This window comes from Bos grunniens, chromosome 6 (genome assembly GCF_055505025.1).
Source record: "Bos grunniens cultivar Pamir isolate PY7600 chromosome 6, Bosgru_T2T1.0, whole genome shotgun sequence".
In the NCBI taxonomy this organism is placed as follows: Eukaryota; Metazoa; Chordata; class Mammalia; order Artiodactyla; family Bovidae; genus Bos; species Bos grunniens.
Window position 1 is genome coordinate 18185637 of NC_141170.1, and position 17459 is coordinate 18203095.

The window sequence follows — 17459 nt, forward strand, 5'->3', positions numbered from 1 at the left end:
AAGCAGAGATGGAATTGCTTTAGCACCGGCTTAGACTTTTTTGCTTTAACAATATTCTCATTTTCCCCCACCCTTTGCAAAGTTCCTTTTTTATTTATATATTGTTCTTTTGACTTTTGCTAGAAGTGGCACCAAGCCCAGCTACTGAACTCAGAGATAGCATGGTGTCGGGAGAGCCTTGGCTCGGGATTCAGAGACGGTGACTTCCGGAGCCCCACGTTTAATCCCTCTTGCTGCACCAAGTTTTCCTGCGTCAACACGGACTGTGAGCATGGGATGAGTCTAAAGTAGCTTTTCCAACTATTTGGTCTCAGACCATTTTGATCCTTAAAACTATCACTTTTGTTTGTGTGAGCTGCCTCTATTAATAGGCATTGTATTAGAGATCAAAACTGAGATTTTAAAAGTATGTATATTAATTTACTTAGAAATAGCAATGATGAAACTGTTATGTAGTAATATCAATTACATACGTCTATGAAAAAAAAAAAAACTTTTCCAAACCACGAGAAAAAAAATTAGTAAAGACAGAGGAATGGCTTTACAGTTTTGCAAACCTCTTTCATGTCTGGCTTAATTGAACACAGGTGGATTCTTACATTTTCTTCTACGTTCAGTCTCTCATGATTCTTCATGTTGGTTGAAGCATATAAGGGAAATCCAGCCTCACACAGGTACGTGGTTAAAAGGGGGGCGGGGAGGGGTATTTTAATAGCCTTTGCAAGTCATTGTTTCTGAATAAGTTTCTTAAAGATTGATTGCTATATGGTATTTGAAACTATTGGGTTAGCCAGAAAGTTTGGGCTTTTCCATAACATCGTACAGAAAAACCCAAATGGACTTATTGGCCAACCCATTTTATCAGTGAACTTTTTATATTCCATTGCTTGAAAATCCATTAGTCTGACTTGTACTTTGAGTCGATCTTTTACCCATGTATAATTTTATAGCATTCATTGGCTATTTAGAGGACTTCCCAGGTGGCTCAGTGCTAAAGAATCAGCCTGCTAAGCAGGAACCTCAGATTCCATCCCTGAATCAGGAAGATCCCCTGGAGAAGGAAATGGCAACTCACTCCAGTATTCTTGCCTGGAAAATCCCATGGGCTGGAGGAGCCTGGTAGGCTACAGTCCACAGGGTTGCAAAAGAGTCGGACATGACAAAGCAACTAACCAACAACACTGGCCGTTTAGAACTATTATCCCACTGCTGCAATGTGTGTAGATCTTCCAAGATGCATTTCATTCTGTAATATATCCCCCAAAACCACGTCATACATAATATCAAAACATCTCTAGCAGTCTCAGGAAATTCTAAGTCAAGTTCACAGTAGTGGATATCACAAGTTTTCCAAAATTCTTTAAGTTCTGCTTAAAATCTAGAATTTTATCATTGGCATCAGTCACTGTTGTTTCTTTGAAGCAATAGGCTCACCTTGTTTATTTCAACAACACTACTGTCCAAGAACTGAGAAGTCTGTCTTCTGCTCTCTCAGGGAGGAAAGATATCCTGGGAGAAAAGCCACCAGTCAGCCACAACTCAACTGCAAGTGCTTCTCTTCAAGATGAACCTTGTACCTGAGGGACCTGGCACCTTCTGGGTGCCTCTCATTTTGTGTCATGTAAGTTTAGGTTCAAGGTTTAATAACAGTAGTAACTTCACAGCTTCTCCAAGGACATTCTTAAACATACTTTTCTGGGAGTGCTTGACAACGAAGACCATCACGACAAGTGGCAGTTTGGTGCTGCTGCCCGATCGCATGCCTCAATTCTAGCAGTTTTACTCACCGTTGTTTCACTTCTGAGTTTGGTACAAATATCAATGCATTGAAAAAGGCAAACATTTCAGTATTACCATGAAATAATCTTTATCTTGCCTTTGACCCTGAGAGGGGCTTCAGGAATCCCAAGGGTCTGGAACTCTGAATTGCAAAAGCACTGGTCCAAGGAGAAGACACATGAGGTGTTCCCTCAATTTTAAAGCAACCAGTCTGAAACTGACCTGGAGCCAGGTTTCTAATCACAGACCCGGGGCTTTCAGTGGGGCTCCCTCTGAAGCCTGCCAGGTGCAAGACAGGCTCTGCCACACTGGGCTTACCACTGGGGCCACGGCCCCCTGCCAGAAACTGCCTCCCCAGCTGAAAGCACACACAGACCAAGAGTGCATCACTGGACTGCTGGGGTTTCTAAGACGGCCTTTTTATAGTCCCATTCTTCTAGTCAAGACTCCAAAATTTTGATCATGTAAAAACAATAAAGGACAGAAATGGTATGGACCTAACAGAAGCAGAAGATATTAAGAAGAGGTGGCAAGAATACACAGAAGAACTGTACAAAAAAGATCTTCATGACCCAGATAATCACAATGGTGTGATCACTCAACTAGAGCCAGACATCCTGGAATGTGAAGTCAAATGGGCCTTAGGAAGCATCACTACGAACAAAGCTAGTGGAGGTGATGGAATTCCAGTTGAGCTATTTCAAATCCTGAAAAATGAGGCTGTGAAAATGCTGCACTCAATATGCCAGCAAATGTGGAAAACTCAGCAGTGGCCATAGGACTGGAAAAGGTTAGTTTTCATTCCTATCCCAAAGACAATGCCAAAGAATGCTCAAACTACCACACAATTGCACTCATCTCACATGCTAGCAAAGTAATGCTTAAAATTCTCCAAGCCAGGCTTCAGCAATACGTGAACTGTGAACTTCCTGATGTTCAAGCTGGTTTTAGAAAAGGCAGAGGAACCAGAGATCAAATTGCCAACATCTGCTGCATCATCAAAAAAGCAAGAGAGTTCCAGAAAAACATCTATTTCTGCTTTATTGACTATGCCAAAGCCTTTGACTGTGTGGATCACAATAAACTGTGGAAAATTCTGAAAGAGATGGGAATACCAGACCACCTCACCTGCCTCTTGAGAAACGTGCATGCAGGTCAGGAAGCAACAGTTAGAACTGGACATGAAACAACAGACTGGTTCCAGATAGGAAAAGGAGTACGTCAAGGCTCTATACTGTCACCCTGCTTATTTAACTTATATGCAGAGTACATCATGAGAAACACTGGGCTGGAGGAAGCACAAGCTGGAATGAAGATTGCCAGGAGAAATATCAATAACATCAGATATGAAGATGACACCACCCTTTTGGCAGAAAGTGAAGAACTAGAGAGCCTCTTGATGAAAGTGAAAGAGAGTGAAAAAGCTAGCTTAAAGCTCAACATTCAGAAAACTAAGATCATGGCATCTGGTCCCATCACTTCATGGCAAATAGATGGGGAAACAGTGGCTGACTTTATGTTTCTGGGCTCCAAAATCACTGCAGATGGTGATGGCAGCCATGAAATTAAAAGACACCTACTCCTTGGAAGGAAAGTTATGTCCAACCTAGACAGCATATTGAAAAGCAGAGACATTACTTTGTCAACAAAGGTCCGTCTAGTCAAGACTATGGTTTTTCCTGTGGCCATGTATGGATGTGAGAGTTGGACTGTGAAGAAAGCTGAGTGCCAAAGAATTGATGCTTTTGAACTGTGAGGTTGGAGAAGACTCTTGAGAGTCCCTTGGACTGCAAGGAGATCCAACCAGTCCATCTTAAAGGAGATTGGTCCTGGGTGTTAATTGGAAGGACTGATGTTGAAGCCGAAACTCCAATACTTGGGCCACCTGATGCGAAGAGCTGACTCATTTGAAAAGACCCTGATGCTGGGAAGGATTGAGGGCAGGAGGAGAAGAGGACGACAGAGGATGAAATGGTTGGATGGCATCACCGACTCAATGGACATAAGTTTGGGTAAACTCTGGGAGTTGGTGATGGACAGGGAGGCCTGGTGTGCTGTGGTTCATGGGGTCGCAAAGAGTCAGACACGACTGAGCAACTTAACTGAACTGAAAAACACTGTAACCCTTCCTGTTGAGTATAGTTCTGCCTAAAGTGGTGAGCTGGTCAGGAACTTGACCACTGAGGGTTAGTCTGAGGTTTAAGTTCTCGTTCTACCACTTACTGTGTGACATTAGGCCACTTCTCCACATCTGAGCTTCTTCAAAGTAAGTTTTGTATTATGATACTTGAGAATTGTTATAAAGATTAAATTGGCTAATACATATATTTTCCAATGAGTTGGCTCTTCACATACTTTGGCCATCTGATGCAAGGAGCTGACTCATTGAAAAAGATGCTGATGCTGGGAGGGATTGGGGGTAGGAGGAGAAGGGGGCGACAGAGGATGAGGTGTTTGGATGACATCACTGACTCGATGGATACGAGTTTGACCAAGCGCCAGGAGATGGTGAAGGACAGTGAAGCTTGGCACACTGTAGTTCATAGGATCGCAACTCACAGACCGAACAATATAGGACGCGTAGTGCTTTGCCAGATGTTCTCCATGTAGTGTGGCATTAATCTACAAATGGCTTCCCAGGTGACTCAGTGGTAAAGAATCTGCCGGACAATGCAGGAGATACAGATGTGGATTCGATTCCTGGGTCGGGAAGATCCCCTGGAGGAGAACTGACAACCCACTCCAGTATTCCTCCCAGGAAATTCCCATGGACAGAGAAAGTGGTTAGACAGCATTGCCAACTGAAAGAACATGAATTTCAGCAAACTCCGGGAGATGGTAGACAGAGGAGCCTGGCGTGCTACAGTCCATGGGGTCGCAGAGAGTCCTGAACAATAACCACAAAAAATTAGAAATACGAATGTAAAAGGAGTGGTGCATTTTCTAAAGCCTAAATATCTAAAGCCACTGACGGCAACTTCATCTTCAGGCGGATTCACAGCAGGCAGAATGCCAGCTGCGGAAGAGCCCTTAGAAATCATGCGGCCCAAACCTTCACTGAGCACCAAGAAGAAAGGGATTCAGAGAAAGCTTTGACATTCCCAAAGCCCTATTGCTTATTAAATCTAATTCCCTGCTCTGCCCCTAAACTTCCCAACTCCGAGGCCAATGATCTTTACAAACAGATTCCAGGTTCCATTTTCCATTTTCTCTCTCTCTTGGGGGGTGGGGGTGGGTGCTGCAGGGCAGTGGTGTTGACTACAATGAAAACGTACTTAGGATATTATTTCTATCAAGCCCAGCTTTATCGTAAAGATAAAGGGTTGGAACTTCAACCTTGGCCTTCAACTATCACACTTCCTGCTCAACAAAGGCAAAGGCAAGTTGCAAGCTGCATTCCAGAGCACAGAATTATTATTTATAGGAAAACAGTTCCATCATGATTTTGCCCTCAAGCACTGCTATACATTTCAAACAAAACCTGTACCCTGATATAGTTTCTGTACATAAAAGCCAAGCCACCTGTTTGTAACCTGATTTGTTGCTGTTTAATCACTAAGTCCAACTTAGTGATTAGTCCAATCAAAGAGTCCAACTCTTTACCCCATAGACTGTGGCCCACCAGGCTCCTCTGTCCTCCACTCTTTCCCAGAGTTTGCTCAGATTCATGTCCATTGACTTAGTGATTCTATCTAACCATCTCATCCTCTGCCACCCTCTTCCCCTTTTGCCTTCAGTCTTTTCCAGCATCAGGGTCTTTTCCAGCGAGGCAGCTCTTCACATCAGGTAGCTAAAGTATTGGAGCTTCAGCATCAGTCCTTTCAATGAATATTCAGGGTTGATATCCTTTAGGATTGACTGGTTTGATCTCCTTGCAGTCCAAGGGACTCTCAAGAGTCTTCTCCAGCACCACAGTTCGAAGGCACCAGTTCTTCAGTGCTCAGCCTTATGATCCAACTGATTACGAAGAAATAAACCAGGGAGCAAAAGTCAACCTAAGCAGCCTGACTATAAACTCAAGTATCATCACAGTGTGACCCTGCAGGCCAATTCTGCCAAGAGAAAGAAACCAAGACCCACCCCAGCAGTGTGACCAAGTATGCTTGTGGCTCAAGTGTGGATCCATCCATATAGATTTTTCCTTCTCCTAAGGTAGCAATCTCTATGTCCATGATGATACATATTCCACTGGGCCTTGTGGATGATACAAAAATGACATAACTAACCTCTTCAAGAACTTTCTAGCCTATAAATGAGAGGCTTGCCTTCAAGTCGGTGTAAGATCTATAGTTGAATTTTCAGTGAGTCTACTCCATTTCTTACTGTTTCTAATTCAGTAAGAATGACAATCTCATCACAACTGGTTTTCTCAGCTCTTCAATCTTCATTTTCACATCATTCTATTATTCTCTCATTTCATCGCTGATCCTTTATTGAACTCATATTTTCACTAAATTACATAATACAAAGCCTTCCCAGAAAATTCTCTTCTTTAGGGTGGTTTTTCCTCCCCCGCCCCCCAGACTGGGCTCTTGGCGTGTGTGCCTGCTTTCCTTCCTTCGTTTTGTGTAGGTGTGATAGCATTGATTTGCATCTTCCTCCTTTTAAACGTGGGTATTCCAACCCCAGAGTTTGCACTTGCTGAGGTACAGTGTGAGTGAATTCACCCTTAGTTTGGGGACTGGCTGTGGGATTTCTGTACTTCTGCCTTGGCCACCATGGTCCATGCTCAGCCAGGCAAGCCCAGTAAGATGCTGGATTCTGTCAGTCCTTCTTAAAACCTGCAGGGCTCCTCACCTCCTACCTCCTTCATTCTGCACACTTGCCAGGCTCTCCTTCCAACGGTAATATCTGCCTTGAGGCTCCTAACCCATCTGTGCTCCACTTCCTCATTCCCCTGCCTCAATCATGTCTCAACTGTCACCTTCTAAGGGAGGCCTTCCCTGACCTCTGGGCAGTACTGAGCCGACCCCTCAGTGATGCCCATCAGACAGCAAGGAGGGGAGGCTCAACACGTCGTGGGGCCCCCGGTTGTGGAGACAATCGGCAGCCCTCCCCTGCTCCTCCCCAGGCCCAGAATACCTTCCCCTGTACATCTACCATTACAGATTGTCTAGTCATTTACAACTTTACTGAGAATTAACATCCTATGAAAATTCATCAAATAAGACTCTTTGAGTTGAGCATGTTTAGAGTTGTGCAGCTATCACTATCGTCTAATTTTGAAACATTTGCACCACCCCTAAGGAAATCTCACACCATTAGTCCCCATTCTCCTCCCTGTCCCCAACCCTGGCAGCCACTGACCTACTCCCTGCCTATAGAGTTGCCTGTTCTGGATATTTAATTTAATGGAGTTGTCAGTATGTGATCTTCAGGGGCTGTCCTATGTTAGTGAACATAATATTTTGGAGTTTCATTCATATTGTGTCATGTATCAGAACTTCCTTTTCATGGCCAAGTGGTTTAGTCCATTGTGTGGATATATCACTTTTTATTTATCCATTCACCCCCGGATGGACATGTAGTTTGCATCTGCTTTTTACTGTTGTGAATAATGCTGTTGCAAACATTTGTGTTAACATTGGGCATTTTCATTTTTCTTGGGTATATATATATATATATATATATATATATTCCTAAGAGTGGAATTGCTGGATCATACGGTAACACTTTACCATGTTGAGGAACTGCCAGACTGTTTTCCAAAACAGTTCTCCCATTTTACATTCCCTCCAGCAATGTGTCCAACCCTTTGTTACTCTCAAGAGAACGGCACTGGCCAACCCTCAGTCCCTTCTCTGTCACCTGTGAGCCCTCATGAAAATGTCTCTTTGGTTTAGAGACAGGCCACTTTCTAATGTACTTTCAAGCTGAGAGTGACAGCCTGCATTAGTACCCTGGGAATGGAAAGAGAATCAGGTGGATGTACTGTCATAAGTGGAGACTTCAGCCATCAGAAATGGACAGATGCAGCAGACAGAAATTTAGCACGGACACAGCTGAACTTCAGAGCACCGTCACTCAACTGGGTAAAACTGACATGCACAGACACCCAGGAACAACAGAATACACATTCTTCTCAAAGTCCCATGGAGTTCACCAAAATAGACCATATTCTGGGCCATAAAATACATCTAAATTAAAAAAAAACAAACCATGTAATGTCTGCTTTCAGACCACAAAGAATTAAACTGGAAATTCCAAAATATATGGAGCTTAAACACAGGCATCAAAGAAGAAATCTCAAAAGAAATGTTAAAATATTTTGAGCTGAATGAAAATGCAACTTACCAAAATTTGTAAGTGAAAGGAACAGTTAGAAAGGGAGATTTATACCACTTGAGTGCATATATTAGAAAAGAAGACCAAAAATCAATAACCTAAAGAAGAGCAAATTAAATCCAAAGTAAGCACAAGAAGAGAAACAGTGAGAACATAAATTAGTGAAGTTGAAAACAAGAAATCAGTACCAAAAAACCAGTGAAACCAAAAGCTGGTTCTTTGAAAATATCACCAAAAATCAAAAGGCCTCTAGCCAATCTACCTTAAAATAAAGAGAGGACACTGATTACTGATATTAGAAAAGAAATAGAATCTATCACCACAGATCCTGTGAAATTAAAAGGATAATAAAGGAACACTATGAACAACTCTATGCCCACAAATTTGCTAACCTAGATGAAGTGGACCAATTCCTTGAAAGACACAACATACCAAAGCTCATACAAGAAATAGTCTGAATAGGCTTCTATCAAAGAAATTAATACTTAATAACCTTTCAAAACAGACAATACCAGGCCCAGATGGATTCACTGGTAAATTCTATCAAAAAGGAAGAAATGATACCAATCGTCTACAATCTTTTTCAGAGGACAGAAGCAGAGGAAACACTTCCCAACTCATTCTATGCAAACAGCATTACCTTAACACCAAAAGCAGATAAAACCATTACAAGAAAACTGCACTCTCTCTCATGAATATAGGTGCAAAATCCTCAGCAAAGTATTAGCAAATCAAATCCAACAATGCATAAAAAGAATTAAATACCATAACCAAGTGAGATGTATTTCAAGTGTTCAAGGCTGGCTCAACATTTAAAAATCAATGTAATCCATCACATCATTTAGCTGAAAAAGAAAAATGATATGACCATATCAAATGCAAAAAAAAAAAAAAAGCATTTGACAAAGTCCAACACTCATTCACTAAAAGCTCTCAGTAAACTAGGAATACAGGGGAACCACCTCAACTTGATAAAGACTCTCCACAAAAAAATCTACAGCTAACATGATATTCAATGATGAGAAGCTTAAAGCTTTACCACTAAAATCAGCTACAAAGCAAGGTCTGTCATCCCTCCTCAACATCACACTGGAAGTTCTACCTAATGCAGTAAGACAAGAAAATCAAGTATATAGCTGGTTAGAAAGACATAAAACTTTTTGTTGCCAGGTGACAGGATTGTATGTAGAAACCCCCCCAAAATGTGACCAAAAACTCCTTTAATTAATAAGCATTAATAGAAAGTTTTCAAATTATAAAAATAAGTCACTTTCCCATATATCAGCAATGAACAAGTGAAATTTGAAGTTAAAAACAATGCCATTTACATTATCATTCCCAAAAATGAAATACTTATGTATAAAGTTAAGAAAATGAGTATAAGATTTGTATGATGAAAACTGGAGAACTTTTATATAGACATACCTTAGAGATACTGTAGGTTCATTTCCACTCAATAAAGTAAATATCTCAAAGCAAGTCACCTGAATTTCTTGGTTTCTCAAGGCATATGTTATGTTTACATTATACTGTGGTCTTTTAAGTGTGCAATAGCAGTATGTCTAAAAACTAATGTATGTATCTCAACTTTAAAATATTTTTAAAAATGTGACCATCACCTGAGCCTTCAGTGAGTCATAAGCTTTTTGCAGGTGTAGGGTCTTACCTCGATGTTGATGCTGCCAGCTGATCAGGGCGGTAGTTGCTGAAGTTGGGGTGCCTGTGGCAGTTTCTTAAAACAACAGTGAATTTTGCCACAACTACTGACTTTTGCTTTCACTAACGATTTCTCTGTAGCAAGCAATGCTGCTTGACAGCATTTTACCCACAGTAGAACTTCTTTCAAAATTAGAGTCAGTCCTCTCAAATCCTGCTACTGCTTTATAAACTAAGTTTATTAATGTTTTAAATCTTGTGTTGTTATTTCAACAACCTTCAGGGCTTCCCAGGTGGCTGGGACATGTTTGTAAGTCATATATCTGATAAGGGATTTGTATCTAGGATACATAATAATCTCCTACAACTTAGGAAAAACATCACATGTAAAAATGTGCAAAGATACGAACAGACATTTTATCACAGAAGATATACAAGTGGCCCATGAAAAGATGCTCAACACCATTAGCCATTGGGGAAATGCAAGCTAAAACCACCTTGAGATACCTTGGCACGCCAGCCAGAATGGCCATCTTTAAAAAGACAACACCAAAAAAAAGTGTGTATATGTATAACTTACTCACTTTGCTGTACAACTGAAACTAACACAACACTGTAAATCAACTAGACTCCAAGAAAATTGTTGAAAAAAGACAGTGCTGAGTTCTGGTGAGGATGTAGGTAGATTGGAACACTTGTACACTGCAGGCAGGAACAGAAGACTGTACTTGGGACAGTTTGGCCATTTCTTTAAAAGTTAAACATAAACTTACTATATGACCCAGCAATTCTACCCTGGAAATCTGAAGGGAACGCAGACATGCCCACACAACACATGTCAACATTTTGCATAAGAACCAAAAATTGGAAATAACTGAAATAATCAACAGGTAAATGGGTCAGCATTTACAGTATTAATAAAAAGGAAAGAAGTATTGATATATGCAAAAATATTATGCCAGACATAGAACACTGCATAGTGTATGCGTCTGTGTATATGCAGTGTCCAGAAAAGGCAAATTCCTAAAGACAGAAAGCAAACCAGAGGTTGCCTAAAGCTGGAGGTTGGCGTGAGGATCATGTGCAAATGGTCACCAGGGATTTTTCTGGAGTGATGGGAATGTTCTCAAACCACAGGTGGTAATGGCTGCACAGTGTTATGGTACATAGACTGCATCAATATTGGGGGGACGGAATTGCTAATGATACAAAAGTGTCTACCTTACCTGTACTTGTCGAAGCCTCCGGTTCCCTCACAAAGTTTCGAGATTTATTAAAACTGATCAAAAATATACTTAATAGATTATTCAAGATTGTTCTGCAAACTTACCACTTTTCTGGGTCCTGTCTGAAGTTTGAACATTGCACATGCTTGAATAAAAAACCACCGGGATCCATTACACTCCAGCTGAATACACAGCAGAAAAGGAGGCTATGAGAGCTTAAACCCCAAATCCATACCCCATTGTCCTGTAAGTTTGACAGAGTAGTTTGAAATTTCATTCTTTTCCCAAGAGGACACCTTCAGGTGGGCTGTCCTTCAATGAATCTCTTTCTCTGGGCAACAAGACTGCTGGTTTACCCACCCATGTCCTTTGTATACATTTAAGGACCAGAGTATTCTCTCAGTTCATTTTGGAAACTCACTTTGCCATCAACAGATAATATTCGACTCATCAGCCCGTACTATACGACTCTCCTTGTTATCTGATGTTTCAAGAATATTCTCCCCTTCTGTGCAGGAAAAGGAAGACAATGGGATTAAGGTAAGACAGGCTTTTGATTTTGGTTAAATTGTCTAGATCTGCCTTTATTTGCAGCCACTGCATGAAGATTCCCAAATACAGCCACTCCTCAGGGAGTGAATTTTAAACTCTAAGTTTCAGAGCTGGTAAGGAGAACTGGCTGTGGACTCTCTGCAGGGCAGACAGCTCATCCGTGGAGGTCAGAATGATGGTGTCCATTCAAGGAGCACTTACATTGCTAAGTCACTCAGTCTTGGCCAACTCTGCACCCCTATGGACTGGAGCCCACCAGGCTCCTCTGTCCATGGCATTTTCCTGGCAAGAATACTGAAGTGGGTTGCCATGCCCTCCTCCAAGGGAATCTTCCCACTTACATTAAAACTACCTAAACCAGATGTGACCAGACATGTGGACCCCATTCTGTTCAGTCCTACCAGTCACTGCCCAGCGGAGATGGGCAACAGGAGAGGAGCAGAGAGGAAGAAGGAAGGACACCAAGGATCAGCTCCTTTATGCTGAACCCAAATCACAACATATTCACAGGAGTTTTCACTTGACCTTTAACCTAACCATAAGAACTAAGAGTAATGAAGCCCATCTTAGAGTCACACCAAATAAACACGGGGATGAGTGTGGAGGGGCTGTTCAAGAGACACAAACGGGGATGTGCAGAGCTGGGTCTTCAGACTCCAAACCAGTTATTTGATCAGAAGCTTGAGGACCTGGGGAGATGCCAGCACTGAGCCAGACCCTGGGAACACAGTGGCCATCAAGACAGACACCACTCACTGTCCATGCAGCTTAGAGCTCTAGTGATGATGAATAAAAATTCACAAAAATAAATAGCAATTACAAACTAAGACATACCCAAGACATTCGGTCCTCTTTCTATCAAGAGGATATCACCTCTCAACAACCATGTTTAATGATCAGCCGAGCTTATTTACTCCCCTGCCCTGAAGATGTCACTGTAGGTGTTGGTGACGGAGTATACACTGTTTCTGTACTTGCTGAATGAAATGTTTCTCCAAAGAGAGAACGCACAACAGAGTTCAAATGTGATTTGTTTATTTTCCTGTCTGAGTAAGAGGTTCAGAGAATGGACTGACACATATCATAAGCTATCTTCCAGCCATATACAGTAGGTATACACTGATTCTACTTTTTCTTTTCCCCTGATAGGTGACATTTTCTTTGTTCAAACCAAATTACAAATGAAGAGATACTGTAAAAATAAAAGGGGGTGTGTGTGTAGTTTTTTATTCTCAGACAGTAAATGTATACCCATCACCACGAGGGGAGAAGCACTGAGGAAACATCTGTACTGAACAGTCAGGACCCTCAGAGCCCCTCTCCCAACAGCGGACTGGAACACTTAGCCATTACTATAAAGGAACTTCGTAGTCTCCCATTTTTTCTGCCATCACATTTGCTACACTGGAATTTAAACCCTCTTCAGAGTGCAAATACAAAAGTGATCAAAGTCAGGGTTTTATGGCAATCTTTGCCAAACTTTATTCTTGCTAAAATATATTCTATTTTAATATACATGCTATAAAAGTACACTAAAAAGGTCAATCTTTAGAGCTCTGTTAAAATTAAGAATTTTTTTTACATATAGAATAATATACACCCAACTCTAAAAGTATATTTGAGGATAGCTATTACTGTGACCCCAAATATTTCTAGCTTCAGATTTTGTTTATAATAGTATCAATTTTATAATACATGTATTCAGTAATGCTCTCATAATTCTATATTGCAATACTTCACTCATCACTAAAGAAAAATGCAGAGGGAACTGCATTTTCTCCAAGAAGTTCTTATTGTGCAAATCGCCAAGTTTTCAACAGAAGTTCCTATTACAATATTTTTTAAACTTTGGTAAGTAAAATTCTCTTATGATCCACATTTGGGGCTTTTAATGCAGCAAGTAAAAAAAAGCGAAAAAAAAAAAAAAAGCGATGTTGAAAATTAACCTGAAGGTAGCTTGATTTTAAAAATGATCACTTCCTTCTGTAATAACATTTCCAGGGCCAATTCTAGGTGTTTATGGAATAGTGTGGAATAAGGCTGACTGCACACATTCAGTGGTGATGAACTAAGTGCATGCCAAACCAAGACATTAGACTCTTGGGACTGAGTTTAACTATATCCACCACAATCATGCGGTACACGTGATAAGGCTGCTAGTTTACATCTGTGGAACCCAGGCATATCCGCAATTTTTTTATTTTAAGTAGAGTTGTAGAACAGAAATATAAAATAATTGAAATTTGTTTCTGATTTAAACAAAAATATGTACCCTTTTCATTAACAAAACATTCTTTAAAATATATCAACTTCTGCTCTCCAAACACTTAGCCAAGGGGCACTAGGCAATTTTTGAAGGTTTTGTGCTGACCTTTCAATACAATAAATACGGTTGTAGTGAGCACACAGCAACAGTAGATTATTGACATCCACTGAGAAGAAATGTATTCTCCTCTGGTTACAGTGTCCAGTCCCCCAAAGGGAAGGTTTGGCATTCGTGTGCTTTTTGTTCTTGGTGGGAATCACTTCCGCCTGATTTTTGTTGTTGGAAGGAAGAAACACCAGCTGATGACTTCGGGTTTTGTGACATGATGTGAAAGAGGAACGTGACAAAAATTAGCTGCTACCATGGAGCCTGTCTGGGATGGGGTTTCCAGGCAGATCTTGCTTCGTCCCAGGGGAGTGTCCGGTGGGCTGCACGGGAACCAGGAGCCAGGCACCTGAGACCCAGGCGTGTGGAGCTGCATCTTGGTGGGGGGGGGGGGGGGCGTTGCTCTCCAGAGCAGAGCACCCCCTGCTCTGCCTCGGTCACCACCCCTCCTCACTACCTTATATGCTGATGTCCGTGGGTACAGAACTTACGGAGACCAGCTCACAGGGAAACGAAGGCAGAGAAGTCAACCAAGAGGCGGCTGTGCACGTGCCATCCTCCAGTGCTGCCTCCTGACGGCCAGTCTGTTGAGATGATGGGTGGAGCACGCGCACATCCGTTCTTCCCAGCGGAATTCTCCCATTTCTCTTGAAAGCTTTTGAGAAGATCCTGTTTTTTTCCAAACCATTTTATCAAAGTAGTCTGATGTCGGCTCTTTCAAGCAAACCAATCGTGGTAGAAACTTCAGCCCCTCTCTCTTGAATTTCAAACCTACCTAAAAGTGGAATGTTTTCCCCTGGCAAATAATTACTTCTTTGAAAAGTGGACAGTTATTCTTTTTTTGGATCCAAATCAGCCCTTCAGAAAATACTTCAGACTGAAAGAGGAGGAAGTGGAGGAGAACTAGCTTCCTATTGTGCCTTACATAAAACGTTTTGCTGAAAGTGAAGAACGGCTCCGACTACAAAGGTAAATATTTGTGGAAAGGGCACACCGCCAGGTGCAACCTCAAGACATCCTCAATGTACTCATTTCATCGTGTGTGACTCTTTAAAATACAAGTCTTTTAAGTGACGAAACCGAGCAAGTAATGGGAAGGAAGTTAACATCAGAAAATACACTTTAGAAAAAGTACAAGACATTTTGCCCTCCATTTGCTACTTATTTCATAACTTAGACCAAGAAAGTGTTAAATATTCACAGTAACTTCAGAGAGGAAACATTCATGTCTGTAAAACTTCAATCCATTGCATTTTCAACTGTTTCTCTGTACAATTAGAAAAATGTCATCTGTCAGTGCTTTCCTGGAGAATTCTTTATTGTTAGTCCATCCCTCTCTGGCTCCAGTTATACCTTCAAGGTGGGCTGTAGTATCCCCTTCTCAGTGAGATGAGTCTTCAGTGTTTTATAGATATTTAACTGCTGTTCTGGTTGAAGCACCAACAGCTGCTGCAGCACTTTGCTGGGATTCGGACCCCTGGTAACAGCAGAAAAGACAAAGTTCACACTATTTTGAGAGAGCTGAAGGCAGCATAGACTTGTGTTTAAAATAAACCATGCCTTTAGGACTTGCCTGGTGACACAATAGGGGCTCAGACAGTAAAGAATCTGCCTACAATGCAGGAGACCTGGGTTTGATCCGTGGGTCGGAAAGATCCTCTGGAGAAGGGAATGGCTCCCCACTCCAGTATTCCAGATTCTATGGACAGAGGAGCCTGGCAGGCTACAGTCCATGGGGTCGCAAAGAGTCAGACACAACTGAGTGACTAACACTTTCCCTTTTGGTGGTACAATGGATAGGATCCGCCTGCCAATGCAGGGGAAACGGTTTTGATCCCTGATCTGGGAAGATTGCACATGCCAAGGAGCAGGTAAAGGCTGTGCGCCACAAATACTGAGCCTGTGCTCCGCAACAAGACACCACAATGAGAAGCCCACGCACCACAACTAGAGAAAGCCCGGACACAGCAACAAAGACCCAACGCCACAAATAAGTATTTTTGAAAGATAAAATAAGTCATGCATTTAAGTGCAAAGGATCAATCTTAACAGAACTGAAAACAGCTCTTACTCAGAGCTCACTTTAATGTTAGCGTCAGAGGGGGGAAAAAAACCTAGAACTCTCCACTGAAAGGCGTGCAGGGTAGATGTGGGAGAAATGCACAAACACAGAAGACAGGGTCAATACGAGGCATTGATGGGGTGCAGATCTAAACGTTCCACACAACTTCTCAAAAGGGCAACCTGAGTTAGAAGCGAAGGTTGATAACAAAACCTGAGACTGGACAAGACACAGAAACCATTCTGTAAGAAAAGGAGCACAGTTCCTGGTGGATGAAGATAAACTAGAAGAGAACATGAAAATAATATAAATATTTTTGCTTCAAAGAAACGTCAGACAAAGAAGGTGTTTTGTTGAAAGAATACACATAGTCCTGAGCCTGCACTGAAGCCGCCACCTGGGATCTACAGTGGGAACAACAGCCTTTGTTCAAAGAAGGTCTTGGGTAAACCCCAATAGAAACAAAATAAAAGGGGCTCTGCTTCAGCTGTGGAGCCGGTGGTAAAGAATCTGCCTGCCAATGCAGGAGTTGCTAGAGACTCCAGTTCGATCACTGAGTTGCAAAGGTGCCTTGGAGTAGGAAATGGCAACCCACTGGAGTATTCTTACCTGGAAAATTTCATGGACAGAGGAGCCTGGCAGGCTACAGTCCATGGGGTCATAAAGAGTTGGACATGACTGAACATCCACACTCGCACCCACCCTGCTTTAGCTGAAAGGAGGACAGGGAGCTGGAGAACCCTGCCTGCCTTATCCACCTTACCCAGCAGTCCCACTCCCACTGGGGAGGAAATAAGCCCAGGCAGCGTTAAGTATCCACTGGGCTGTGACTGCTCTCCACCAGGTACCATGCAGGGGCCTCTCCCTAGGCTTCTCCAGCATCCCTACACCAGCCCTTCTCTCTACACCCTCCCCTGGTACACTCTGAGTCAGAAAAGGTCTCAACCAGGACTTCACACTGTTCTATCCTGAGACGCTGTGACAGGCAGGGGCGTGCAATTTCCTACCTTTTGGACTAGCACTCAATCCATCTGTAAGCTACAGATCACTTTCTATACTTACACTGCCAAAGTGCTATTTTGTCAAATTCAGAATGCACCTCATTCAGACCATAATGCATATGTACTATTCTTTGCAATTCCTACAATCCACTTGAACAGGAAAAGCACAGTAGGTTTACTTTTCAGGAAATCCAATGGGAAAAATAAGTAAGACACAAGTAATAGATGGAGAACGGCACAGAATTCTGAGAAAGACATTTACACAGGTAATTAAATTTATGACTTATGATAAGGACTCTTCAGTTCAAGGGCTTCCCTGGTGGCTCAGTGGTAAAGGATCCACCTACCAATGCAGGAGACTCAGGTTCCATCCTTGGGTCAGGAAGATCCCCTGGAGAAGGAAATGGCAACCCACTCTAGTATTCTTGCCTGAGAATTGCATGGACCAAGGAGCCTGGTGGGCGACAGTCCGTGGAGTCCCAAAAGAGTCGGACATGACTTAGTGACTAAACAACTTCAGTTCAGAT

The 17459-nt window shown here is 42.1% G+C and overlaps 1 protein-coding gene across 2 annotated transcripts in view; it reads right to left on the reverse strand.

Moving 5' to 3' along the window:
- Positions 1 to 12516: 12516 nt before the first annotated feature.
- Positions 12517 to 17459, reverse strand: part of CDS1 (CDP-diacylglycerol synthase 1) — a 79979-nt gene continuing 75036 nt past the window's right edge. For both annotated transcript variants that reach the window (XM_086407538.1, XM_086407539.1), the window contains one exon: positions 12517 to 15346. In XM_086407538.1, coding sequence (XP_086263664.1) covers positions 15217 to 15346 — 130 coding nt within the window. In that variant the 3' untranslated portion in view covers positions 12517 to 15216. The remainder of the gene's footprint in view (positions 15347 to 17459) is intronic.